The sequence below is a fragment of the Typopeltis vanoorti genome, chromosome 25, assembly GCF_054136105.1.
Source record: "Typopeltis vanoorti isolate ZY-2024b chromosome 25, IOZ_Tvanoo_1.0, whole genome shotgun sequence".
Classification (NCBI taxonomy): domain Eukaryota; kingdom Metazoa; phylum Arthropoda; class Arachnida; order Uropygi; family Thelyphonidae; genus Typopeltis; species Typopeltis vanoorti.
The window spans coordinates 23,471,118-23,485,216 of NC_143573.1; the positions used below are offsets into that span (position 1 = coordinate 23,471,118).

General features: G+C 38.1%; 1 protein-coding gene across 1 annotated transcript in view; it reads right to left on the reverse strand.

The window, feature by feature from the left end:
* Abcd3 (ATP binding cassette subfamily D member Pmp70) overlaps positions 1 to 14,099 on the reverse strand; it is a 602,827-nt gene that overhangs the window by 72,624 nt on the left and 516,104 nt on the right. Inside the window, exon 20 of the mRNA XM_090414763.1 lies at positions 11,729 to 11,794. Coding sequence (XP_090270889.1) covers positions 11,729 to 11,794 — 66 coding nt within the window. The remainder of the gene's footprint in view (positions 1 to 11,728; positions 11,795 to 14,099) is intronic.

Here is a 14,099-nt window from a genome sequence, read left to right on the forward strand (position 1 = left end):
GCTCTTAATTTACCTCTCTTCCCTAGTGTCGTGCAAGTTGTGATATACTATTATTATTATTATGTGACACCTTCAAGGAGTCCAAAGACTCATTACAGGAGGGGACCTACTCTACAGCTCTCTGTCTCCACCACTCAATCCACCAACTACAACGACCATCATCATCTACATTAATGCCATCTACTGCCCACCATCGCCACTAGTATTTTCACAGACAATCAGAAACATCCATGCCCATGGCAGATTCGAACCTGCAGCCTTTTGACTGCAGAGAGATACACTAACAATTCAGCCAACTAGGCTGGCAATATACAATATAAAATACAAAGCTTCCTATTGAAATAGGAAGTAATCACATTTAACGTTGAGAAAGATAAAACTGAACTTCATATTGAAAATAAGGGTGTGTAAGAAAGTTTTGAAAAGAATCAAAGTTGAACAGCTATCAGATGTGAACTGCAGACTCAAATACATAAGCGTTATTTAAGAAAAACTGAGAGTTTAAAAACAAGAACCAAACATTGGAGATACATTAGCAAACCCTAAAGAAAATTTTGAATGATTCAGCTAGAGAGGCATGTAGTGAGATAATCTGCAAGGACAGAAAAATCAGAACTCCATGGTGGTCTCAGAAGGTTAAAGAGGAAGTCAAGGAAAAGAAGAAAGCATATTAAAAGTTCCTGGCAAGTAAGTAAGTTTGTGCTCTTAGGAAATACAGAGAAACATGCAAGAAAGCAAAAAGAGTTGTGTAAAATTAGCTAAACAAAAGTCATGAGAAGACTATGGTAAGAATATAGAAAATAAATACCAGGAATGTGGTAAAATGCTCTGGAGGCTCAAATGCTCTATTGAAAAGGCTCAGAAATGTAGGAAAGAGTACTGTAAAAGGAATTAGAGATGAAAACTGAAGATAAAGATATTTTTGATGTATGGATTAATTACTTTCAAAGATTGCTAAATGAAATAAGCAATAACAGCATGGTGGTAGAAAATACTTAACAGGAATGCCATCTGGAATATATATATATATATATATATACACATACAGTACCCTCTCAAACCATGTCCTGTTTTCAGTAAACACAAATAATGAAGGCTGCCAACATGAGATAAACTGGACAACAACTTCAAACCTTTACATATGCCACGACGAGGTAGAAAGCAATTGTCATGGACCCTCTCCATATAAACAGTAACCTAAGCTTCAATTTACCGGACTCATTCAGCTCTGCTGTAAGATATTGGCACACATATGAAGCCACATGCGCACAGGTGTCTAACAATAGAACTTTAACTCGGACTGTAGCTCCAATTCAAAGTTAACTGTGGTTTACAGTTGAATTAATAGTTTTATAGTGACTCAATGTTTCTTTATAGTGTTTTTTATTGGCTTTCTATGTTCTCTCATGCCTGAAGAAGTCGGCCACTCCGATGAAACATGTTGCATAATTAATAAATTTAATTGTTTGTTCTAATTCTCGGATCTCGGTCAGTACAAAAAAGTATGCACACACACACACACACACATATATATATACATACTTGAAGTAGAAATAGCTATCACAAACCAGAAATGTGAAAAGGAATAGATGATATTCAAACAGAAATGCTAAAATATGGAAATATAAATGTATGCTGCATAATTCAGAAGGCCTGGTCAGAGGATCAAATTCCAGATGATTGGAGCAGAGCTCTCTGATCCTGACAACCTCTGTTGTCAGGATCAGATTTAGTCTTTAAGACAAATACATGAGAAATCATGGAAATATAATAAGGATCTGTATTTAAGTTTTGTAGATCTGGAAAATGCCTATGAAAAGGTGCGAGGAGAAAAGCTGTTCAAACGCTCCAATTATATTGTGTAAAAAGGATATTATATCAACAATACATAGGCTCTATCTGAGTTGTAAATGAGCAGTTAGAATTGAAGGAGGTACAGGAAGGTGGTTTGATGTGAAGTCAGGTGTGTGATAAGGATGTACATTATCTCCACTGTTATTCATTATCTACTCATTATGTTATTCATTATGCTCCCTGAATTTCAGTTTTCTATCAATCATCATCCCCCAATCTTATCCCAAACTTCAAAACTTTACATTTTGCTTCATTAAACTGATACCGCCATTCATTTGCCCATCTGTCCAGTTTATTCAAATCCTGCCCACCTTCACATCATCTGCAAACAACTGAATATCCCATTGCAATCCATTGACAATGTCATTAATATAAAGGTTAAACAATACAGGTCTCAGTACTGAGTCCTGTACAAATGCCTCTGCAAATTCCAAAGAAATGGCAGTATATGCCTTCCCTCATCAACTGCTCTTGTCACTTCATTATAAAATCGTATTACTAAAGCAAGAGTGTCCCTTAACAAATCCATGTTGATTCTCACATATAACATTACTCTCATCTGCCCAAAGCTGTATATCTCACTAATTTCTCCAAGAAATTAGTGAGACTAGTTTGTGTGTCATCTACTGATGACACACAAACTAGCCTATAATTAGACACTTGGAGTCTGCTACTGCACTTATGCAATGGCACTATCTTACCTTCCTTCCATTCCCCAGGTACCTTTCCCATAGCCAGACTTTCATTGAAAAGCAAGTCAATGCAGCTGTCAGTTCCTTAGCACATTCTCTCAAAACCAGTGGTGAAATACCATCCAGTCCCCTCGCTTTACTGACATCCAGAGTACTCAGTATTTGGAACGCACTCTCCTCTTGCACCGCTAAACCTCGAACCTGCACTATCCCTCTAATATTAAAATCTATTTCTCCAGGATGAAATACTCCAATAAAGTGTTCATTGAACAACTCCACTATGTCCTCTGCATCAGTCACTCTATTCCCGTTTGTATTCCATAATGTCATTTCTCCTCCTACTGGCCACATAGCTAAAAAAATTCCCTAGGATTTTCTTTGGATCTTAATGCCAATCTGTTCTCATATTCCAGTTTTGCCTTCCTCACCATACTAGTCACTCTCCTGGCCTAAGTCTTATATTCTTCATGCATCTGCTATCCACCCCTCTCCTTATATCTCTTCCATAATCCCTTTTTCACCTGCAGTTCCTGTTTGATATTGTTTGTCATCCACTTGACACTAAATTGGTTTGTCATCCACTTGACACCAAATTGTGTTCTCTTCTTCGCTCATAGAATACAGCTTACTATTGCTGCTAACAAATATTTCTTCATCATTTCCCAAGCACTAATATCTCACCCTTCCAGTTCCTCCCTCTATGGAACTGTCCCAAGTTGATATCTAAGACTATTATAATCAGCTGCCTTATAAGTCCACATATGTTCCCTTCTCTTTGATACTCCTGTATGTCTATTCGTCTTCCAAGTCAAAACCACATGGTCACTCTCTCCAACTGAGGGAGGGGGGGGGGATGTCATCTCAGTGATTATCAGCTCTTCTGAACTATGACCAAATCCTCCTATTCTCTCTATTACATGTTGCCTAAGACGTTTGTACCTCAAGAATTCTAGAAATTCCATTCCCTTATTACTACATGCATTTTCCTCTTCCCAGCTTATACTGCTGTAGTTAACATCTACCATAACAATCATTCTTCTTCTTACACTTGCCAAGCTCAACTGCCTAAACATCTACTCCCCACCCTCTGTGCTCCTTGGCTTGTAGCAGCACCCTCACTAAATAACTTCCAAAGCCTCCACTCTTAGAGGACATAAGTCATCACTTATCATAAGCAGTACTCCACCACCATGTTTTACCTTCCTATCCTGCCAAAAAATGCTGTACTCTGCTACTTTTATTCCTGTTATTATATCATTTTCTGTCAACCACATCTCAGAGATCCCAATAATCTTTGGCCAAGCTGATGCTATCAGCACCACCAATTCATCTCCTTTATTCCGGATACTCCTGACATTGGTATAAAGCATAAAAATGTCACCTTCTATACCTATCTCGTTATCCTCTCTAGACCCCCACTGGACTCCATGTTACCTGATGTCGTCCCCCTTCCTCCAAGAGGCCACTCCTGCTACCATCCACCATGGAAATTTTAGTTTCCCTGCATTGACACACCAACTCGTTCAAAAAAACAGCAATCTCTCCAGATTCCTACGTTCTTCCTCATTCAAATGCCAGCGGTCTCTCGCATACAGTTCCTTTCTGTCCTCAAATGACCTCCAGGTCCACACACATATTTCAATCCTCTTTTCTGACACATTCTGGTTATTATGCTATTCATTATTACTGCTCTTCTGCTCAGCTCATCACTATCATACCTGAGCAACACACACACACACGTGCGTGTGTGCACACACTGTAAAACTCGATGTAGCTTAGAAATACCAAAGCACTTAACATCGATTTTTACAGAGGTCAAGTCTCATGATAATGTTAAAAAAATAACTTTGTTTGTCTCTATGTATTTTATGTTAAATATTAATGTAAATAACCCTATGGGAAATGACTATTTACTGTTTTAACTAAAATTTCTAGAATGTCAAAAACAAAGGAAATGCTTTGCCATTGGAACTTTGTATATAGCTATGTATAGGAGCACAAAAAAGTTCTTTACGATTAAGTGTGTGAGAAAGTTGTTTGCAACCCTGCACATAAATACCTTCAAAGAAAATATTAAATTGATCCGCTAGGTTTAGACAAGTTTCCGCTGCCCGACAAAATAAGAAAAAAGGATTGCACGGAGGAGAAGAAAGAACGGAGCAGGTTTTTTCAAGAGATCAAGGAGATGTGCCGATTTCTTCAGGGGTTACAATCCTTGGTGCAAGGTCCCAGACAACGGGAAATAAAAAGGGGCTGAGCAGAACATCAGGAGGAAGAGGAGGCCCAGTTACCAAAAAGAGAGGCGAGGCACAGTTACCGAGGAGAGGTGCAGTTACTGAAGAGAGGCAAAGCGCAGTTACCAGAGAGGAGAGGTGAGGTGCAGTTACCAGAGAGGAGAGGCACAGTTACCAAGGAGGAGAGAACCAAATGTTGTGGCAAACCTACATCAGACCCGACCCAAGTGTCAGTCAGATGTCCTTTTTGCTGTGGGAAGTCAGCCAGAGCCAAAGGCCGCAGAATGATCCTCAAGCCTGTATGCTGAAGCTTCTTGCCTGAACTTTTCGAGTACCGGGAAAATTGCAGTCCAGGACCCACCAAGATCCCGATTAGACATCCCCGAAGCAAGACTCTCCAGATGGAAGCCTAAGGCCCGAGATGAAAGAAAAAAGCATAGAGACTTTAGCGCAGGACCTTTGGAGCTGTGTGACACAGCTTCTGTAAGTTTGCTCCATCTTTTGTTGTACATTATTTTTGTAATCTAGGAGATATGTTATAGATGGACTGATAAGAAATAGTAATAAGAAGTATCTATAAGAGAGTTCTCTGATTTGTTATTAATTGGAATATAATTTGTGAGATAACTTGGCATAGCTAGCTAACCACTTTGTGAGTAAATTAGTTTCGATAATTTTGATTTAATAAGCAGAGAAGAAACAGAGTAAATATATTGTATAGTCATTTGGTATTGAAAGGGGAAAGTTTGTTTCTTTATGCTAAAAGTCTCAAGGAGAGGTAGAGAGAGTAACCTCCTCCAAAGTACTTTAATTAAACCTCCGTTTAATTAAAGTACTTTGTTATTATCGTAAATAAATGTGTTTTATTTATATGTCAATAGAGTGCTGCCTGATCTTTTATTTTACAATGCACTGTTTCTAAAAAAAATCAAATTTGTGAGCGGGAAACAACTAAGGCATTAAAAGTGCAGTTTAAGTACTTAAGAACCACGACTGTTTATATAAACTTTGTTGAAGGAATCTACGCTAGTACGAGAGAGAGAGAGAGAGAGAGAGAAAAATCTACCGGTCGTTTTACTGAGTCTTGCGTTGATATTGATATACTGGTGGTGCAGTCTAAATAAATAAATTTTCCAGTGTTCATAGGCATATGACAAGTAAATACGAAAGGTGGATAAACATAGTACGCAATAGAATAAGTAAAAAAGGTTACGAGAGAAAAAGCGCACACTGCTAATTAGAATAAAGATATTACAATAGCGCGGTAATCAAGCAGGCTCATAAATAGCAATTAATACATACCGTTACAACACACACACACATAATCTTTCCTCTCTGCATTTTTTTTCGTACAACTTCAAGCAAGAATCTCAGATTCCTTGCCATTCGATTTACATTGCCTCTCAAGTCATTTGTCACCACCATCACAATCATCTCATCTACCCTTTCAACTCGCTCAACTACCATAGCCACTCTCTATCGTTCCTCCAGGCAAACATTCCTCTTACATCCTATCTTGCACACCTCGGATCATCGAGTCTCCATACATCACAGTTCTTATCACTCTGTTCCTTGATTGCTCACCTGCATCCCTCACTCTCTCTCTCTCTCTCCCTCTTCTAACTCTTTCACTCTGTGTTCCCCTACTTACCTGCTGTCCTGGCATTACTCCATCCCTGGTTCCAGCACTCTCTCGCATTCTTCTCATTTTCTCTCTCTCTGATTGTTTCCATTCTCTCCTCTTCTATCATTCCCATACCTCTCTCTCATTCCCTCTCTTCTACTATTTCTATTCTCTCCTCTTCTATCATTCCCATAACTTTCTCTCACTCCTACTCTGATTCACGTTGCATTCATCTCTTCCACTCGCCTAATCTCGTCTTTCATACTTCTCATCTCATTCCCGAGACATTTCACCATCTCTTTCAGCTCATCTATCTCTCTCTCTGCAAGTTAGCCACTCTTACTCGCCATTCACCCTCCCAATCATGACCATCTCCAAAAACTTCACAATCATTCAAGCCTTCCACACTTCCCTTTTTTTTTCATTCATTACTTTTTCATTCATATATCGCTGCTCGTTATTCTCACCTATCACACTACTTGTCTCTCGAAAATCTCCCACTCCTTAAGCAACAAGGTCAGATATCAAAACATCCAACTCACTATTCCTACTATTGCCTACATTTAGCCATACATGCACTTCCCCCTTCTCTTACCCCGCCACGTATCCAACTCCTGGGACGCATACATGCCACAAGTCCAGCATGCCACAAAATCCTCTATTATGTTATGCAAAATAGAGTCCTTGAATGGAGGGGGGGGAGGACTTGGTGAACATGCCATTTGTAACTGGAGCAGTAGCAGCCACCATCCAAATTGTGCCGAGGAACTACTACAACAAAAGCTAAATACTACTATAAGTAAACATAAACGCTAATTACTATGTTATATGCTCTACTGTAAGCTAATTTACTCATTCGATACTATAAGTATAAATTATATTTAACTACCCTAAATAGCGAATAACGAAAACTTATCTTTTCTTCCACCGCAGATGTCTGACTCTGACCTCGCCTTCTTGATAACCCAAAAATAACACAATATGAACAAATAAATTCCAAAAGCAGCATCACTTAAGAACACTTGTATTACTGAAGGAAATGTACCACAATTCGTGACAAAAGTCACACTATACACCTTTAAAAACACTTTTTTTTTTCACCACAGCTCTAATCCACAATCACGTTCTTCAGCAGCTCTAGTGAGCATCCCAAAACACTGATGCCATGACCTTTTCTGCTGATGGAACTGACTTTGTCTTCTTTGGTGCTTATTTATTTATTTATTCTTATGGCAAAAGGAATACCAATTGGCGCCTTGGGCAGTCGTTCACAATATGAATAATCGTCTGAGCCACGGGCAAACAATCACAATAAGGATGGTCTAACAGCTTCCATTTATGTAGTAGGTAGCCACATCTGCCCTGGTTAGTTCTGATCCTGTTGATTGATGACCAAATCCTCCTAGGAAGAGCAAAACCAGGCTGCAGAGCACAGGGATCTTCTACCAGGAAGCCATTTGTTGGGAGACTGTTAGACCAGTATTTTCTCCACATGTCAGGTGTTGATGGTAGGGCAGCTGAAGAGAGTTTGTCCATGGACCAGAAAGGCTTTCTAGGCTTGATTAAATTCTTTAATAGATTGTCTTCTCCGTATGGAGAGAGGAGTGCTTCTCACTGTCCCACTAATTGTGCGAATGGTAGAATTTAGCTGGGTGTCTATAATGTTAGCATGTGCACTAGTTATATGTATCCATCCAGTTAACTAGCTTATTACCATCCCGGTTGTTAGAGGAATAGCCCACATATGATGTGGCTATTCATCTGGCCAAGTCACCAACATAGATAACAGGATGAGGTGGTGGCCGGTCCATCTGATCAGGCCAGGATTGTGATGATGGTTTGTAAACTTTAATACCTATGGAGTATTCTGCATCAGGTAAATTTTGGGTTATGTCCTTGAGGCCAGGCTGGATTAGGTTGCCAGGTCATGCTTGGGATGGCAGTTATAAGACACGAGAATTAGGCCTGGGATCTTTAGTCTATTGAGGGCTGTGTAAGGCACCTGAGTTTCTTGGAGAGCCAAGACGTCAACTGCTTTGTCTTTGGCTATTTTGCTGATGACTTCAGCTTTGGATTTAGATAATCCTTCTATGTTTAAAGAACATATCTTGAGAGAGTGTTGTTTAGGGGACTGTAATTTATTTTTCGAAGCTTGCCCTCCACCCAAAAAAGCAACACCATCCTTGTTATTCCAGGTGGCAATCGAGGTGGCATGAAGCTTTAAGTTTATTCATCATAATTTCTGTAAGCGGTCCAGGAGGCTTGGTACCTTTGGATGCCTTGTTTGAGACATTAGCTTCATGTTACCTGTGATTCATCTCTGGGGCTTCTTTTGATGGTCTGAAGCACCAGCAATGTACCATAAGGTACATTGCTAGTGCTTCAGACCATCAAAAGAAAGTAGTATGATGGCAGAAGATGATTGCTTTAGCCGAAGAGCAAGGGCGATTTATCTTTTTACATCACACAGCCTTAGTGGTAGTTCGATGTCATAAGGTTGTTGATTTTACCTAAGAGGAAGGACGATTATTCTTTTCAAATCACACTGCCTTTAGTGGTAGTTCGATGGCAGAAGTTGGTTGTTTTGCCTAAAAGTAATGGCAATTTATCTTTTTAAGTCACTGCCTTTAGTGGTAGTAAAATGGTAGGAGAGAATATCATTTGCTGAAGAGGATGGGCAATATATCTTTCTAAGTCACTGTCTTCACTAGCAGGTTTGATGACTCGTTAAGCCTAAGAAGAAGGGCGATATGTTTTAAATTCTCTGTGTTTAGTTCTAGTTTGATGGCATAAGATGGTTGTTTTTGCCAAAGAGAAAGCATGATTGATCTTTTGAAATCACAGACTTCATTGGTATTTAGATGGCATAAGATGGTGGCTATGTCCCGAGGAGCAACAATGATTAATATTTTTAAAATCACAATGCCTTTAGTGGTAATTCGATGGCAGATGGTTGATTTTGCCTATGAGGAAGACTGTTTAATCTTTCAAATCACTGCCTTTTGTGGTAGTTCAATAGCAGAAGATGGTTGTTTTTGCCTATGAGGAAGAGTGATTTATCTTTTTAAATCTCTTGCTTTATTGGTAGCTCTATGTCAGAAGATAGTTGCTACAATCCGACGAGGAACAGCGATTTTCTTCTTAAGTCATTTCCTTTATCGGTAGATTGATGGTAGAAGATGGTTCGTTTAGCCTAAGAGGAAGGGCAATTAATAGTTTAAAATCTCTGCTTTTACTGGTAGTTCGATGGCAGATTCCCCTAAAAGGAATCAACCATCTTCTCGAATTATCTTTTGAATCACTGCTTTTAATAGTAGTAAAATCATAGAAGATAGTAGCTTTTGCCGAAGAGGAAGAGCGAAATATCTTTTGAAATCCCTACCTATACTGGTATATCGATGGCAGAAGATGGTTCGTTTTGCCTAACAGGAAGGGCGATTAATCTTTTGAATTTGATGCCTTTAGTGAAAGTTCGATGGCAAAAGATGGTGATTTTCCTAAGAGGAAAAGTGCGATTTATTTCTAAAATCACTACTTCAATGGGTAGTAAGATAGTAGCTTTTGCCAAAGAAAAGAAGTGATTTATCTTTTAAAGTCACTGCCATTACTGGTATTTCAATGGCAGAAGATGGTTGTTTTGCCTAAAAAGAATGGTGATTTATCCTTTAAATCACTGGCTTTAGTGGTAGTAAGATGGTAGAAGAGTAGCGTTTGCCTTAGAGGATGGGCAATTAATCTTTTTGAATCTATTCTTTAACTGGGACAGAAATTGCAGAAGGCAGTAGCTTCTGCTGAAGAGGATGGAAGAGTAATCTTTTGAAATCACTGCCTTTATTGGTAGTTCGATAGCTGAATATGTTTCGTTTTGCCTAAGGGGAAGAGCGATTTATCTTTTTTAATCTAGGCCGTGTTTTGGTACTAAGATCGAAGAAGATAGTAGCTCTTGCCAAATAGGAAGGGTGGATACTCATTGAATTCGCTGCCTTTATTGGTAGCTTGATGAGGAAGTTGTTTGCTAATGCCGAAGAGGAAGGACGATTAATCTTTCTTTGGTGCTGAAACAACCGGCTTCTGTCCACTGTTTTGACTGCTGTTTGGATTCTAGTATGTAATGATGAATCCAAGTCTCATCCATAGTAATAAATCAATGCACAAAATCAATTTTATTCTTGTTAAAATGTTCCAAGCGCTGTTCAGAGATTTTCATGCAAGTGTGTTTTTGATCTGCTGTGAGCAAGCGAGCCTATCTTGCACAAAGCTTTTTCATCTGCAATTCTTCATGCAAAATATATCCTACATGTTCTTTTGAAATCCCTATAGCCTCAACAATTTCATGCACTTTGACTTGCTGGTCATCCAATATCATATCGTGCACTTGATCAATGATTTCTGGCAGTGTTACCCTTTTTGGACGTCTTTCACATGGATCATCTTCAAGGCTGGTAGGACCACGTTTAAACTAGGCCGTTCATTTCTTAATTGTCGAAAATGAAGAAGAAGAGTGCCCATAAACTTTTATGAACTTCGAATGAATTTCTTTTGGCGTTAAACCCCCTTTTACAAACAATTTTATAACCATATGATACTCGATTTTATCTATTTCAAGGGATACAGACAACACTTTTGCTTCAGACAGCTGTATAAAACAAATTACTTGATAGAATGACTTGCAATTTCATATGAATGCTTATGACAGATGTACCAACTTAGAAAAAAAAATGCTGCCAATAGTGTTGCCATGTATGGTCGAGAATTTTTCAGACCACCCTCGTACAAGACAGTGTTCAAATCAATTTTAACGTATGGATAGAGAGCTGGGTTAGAAATAAAACTCTCGATCAAAGACTGGAGACCACAGATATGATTACAGTGTCCTGAGAAAGATTAGAAGACTTAACAGATGGCATCAATGATAGTATCATATTAAAAACGAGTCTATTAGGAATGTCACTTAATGTTAGAGGACAGATTAGCTAAAGAAGTATTCTTTGCCAGGATGGCAGAAAAAGGACCCAGAGGAAGACCAAGATGTAGGTGGATTGATACAGTAAAAAATGCCTTAGAAGATAGAATGGCAGTTCAGAATGGGAAGATTTAAGTAGAACTAATAATACTGGAATGACAGATAACAGTCTAATCTGGAAGAAAATTGTTGATAGGAAGTTATCAATGATGTAGCTTTTCATGTAGTACTATCATAAGATCCTGTACACCCACTTAGGGTATGTCAGGAATTTGATGATGCCGATGATGATATTTACACTTTATTCTACTTAAACCTTCCCATTCTAAAGAATGGGATTTTTTAACACAGAAATACTAACCTGTGGTATGTAAAAAAGCTTGTCTTTTGTTGGTTTCACAAGAGTTCCTCCAAAAAGAGGCCACAACTATAAAAAGAAATGTCATATATATGTTATTATTACATTTAGTTCTACAAAATGTTTCACAATTTATATGTGAGTTTAAATGAAGAGAATAACATGAAATCTAAGAATAATATACATTTAATTATTCAGTTACAGTAATTTGGTAAAAAAAGAAAAGTGAGAATACATACAAAAGCATGGATAACTATGCATAATATACCCCCTCTCTCCCAGACCCATACTTTTACTTTCATTCTGGTTTGCATAAGGAATACTTTGATGAAACAAGATTCAGAACATGACGATATTTATGCTATGTGATGTTAAGCCACTAATGATTAAGTGAAGTGCAATATATCGTCCCTCTCTCTCAATCCCATATTCACGAACTCTGACAAATTTGGCAAGCATTCCCACTTGAAAAGGATATATTCCTATTTAGAGGACATCAACTGGACTCACTAGGTGGTAGATAACTCTCATTGCTTAATGAAGTATCATAACCACTGCTTACTGGCGGTCTGAAGAAGTGGCTGATGACATGTTTGGTCTACAGAGCAGGGTTCCATAAGGATATTGGAAGAGAAAGAGGGTTATTTGGTATTTAGGATGGCAGATGTGTGCTCAGTCAATGCTTATGAACCTTATATGGTAATGCATCAAATGGGCATCCCAGTAACAACTGGCCCATAGTTTCATGTGCCAGCTGATTGTGTAGCCACCTGAAGTAATACCATCAGGTTCCCTCCTGTACTGCTATCCTCAAAATGAAGGAAAATTTGGATCTCTAAATATGTGAAGCCCATGAAGTTTTTTCTTATATATATTTCTTTTCATGCAAATAGGAAACCCTTCATGGGGTTCACATATTTAGATACCCAAATTTTTCTCCATTTTGAGGACAGCAGTACATTTCCACAGGTTGGCTACTCGATAATATATACTAGATACAGGAGGGAACCTGATGGTAATACATCAAGTGGCTTCCCAATCAGCTGGCACATAAAACTATGGGTCAGTTGACAATGGAAAGCCATTTGACGCATTACCATATAAAGCTATAATAAGCAATGATCGAGCACAAATCTTACACCTGCCATCCTAATAACCCTCTTTCTCTTTCAATACTCTTAATATTTCCATAATCAGATCTCCTAAGCATGCTACCAAAGTCACCTGTCCTCTCAGAAAATCAGGCTATAATGATTTCTACTGTCCTCTCCCAGAACACTCTCTCCTCCTCAACTATTCTCAAGATTGGAAGGGTGACATCCAGGATTTTTTTTTTTCTTCTTACAGACTACTACTACTATTCTGATCCAAACACAAGCTCTCATTAAGTTAAAGAAATTATTCTTACTGGCATGAAGGCCTTCATTGCCAATTCCATCTAAATTTCTCACCAACATTCCAAACCATGGTTTATTTATTAGACATGTATGTATTCACATGAATATAGTAATTTTATTACTGCAAATATTTTGACCAGGTTTGACCATTCTAACTGGTCATCATCACTGTATCAGCATAATCACAAGGTGAAGCTACAACAAAGAATGTTAATCCTATTTAAAGAGCTAAGTCGTGCAAGATGCCACATAGTGGGCAGTTACAATAAAATAAGATTACAATTAAGGCCCAAATTTAAAATTAAGTGATTAAAAATAAAATTTAATTAGATAATGAAATAGCACAGTATTATATTAAATGAAATTTTAAATAAATAATAAATGTGTCAAATGAATGTTATAAGGGCACAAGTTCCATTAAAAATTCATAGAAAATCCATGATGTAACAACAATTGTATCAAGATAGTTAAAAAAATCCAGCCTTCTGCAGGCGATAAGAATAGAAGTTTCATGCTTACTAAAGCACAGAACCATCAACAAATCCAAATCTTACTTTGAGAAGATCAACAGCAGAAAATATCACCTGTCCAAACAGTGGCCATGCTTCTAGTCTCTTGCAAAGGATATCACACAACCAGGGCCGTCTTAAGGCATAGGCACCCTAGAAAGTTGCCCAGGGGCCCCATGCTGCCATATTATTGATGAAAATTGTGAAATGCTCCCTGTGTTGCATAGAAAAATAATTTCAGAATACTTGAAATCAGTGTACAAAGAATCAGCTTCACAGCACAACAGGACAGTTGTGTTTGAACTGGCTTTCACTCATGTGCACAGAAAATGATATCCCGAAGACCACTGACTTTAAGCCAATTATAATTCAATTTTCTGCAAAAAAATTTTGCAAAAGTTTGTGTTGATTAATCCTAGGTTTACAGCATGTTTTTTATGTTTAAACATTGATTTTGTTAAAAAGTAC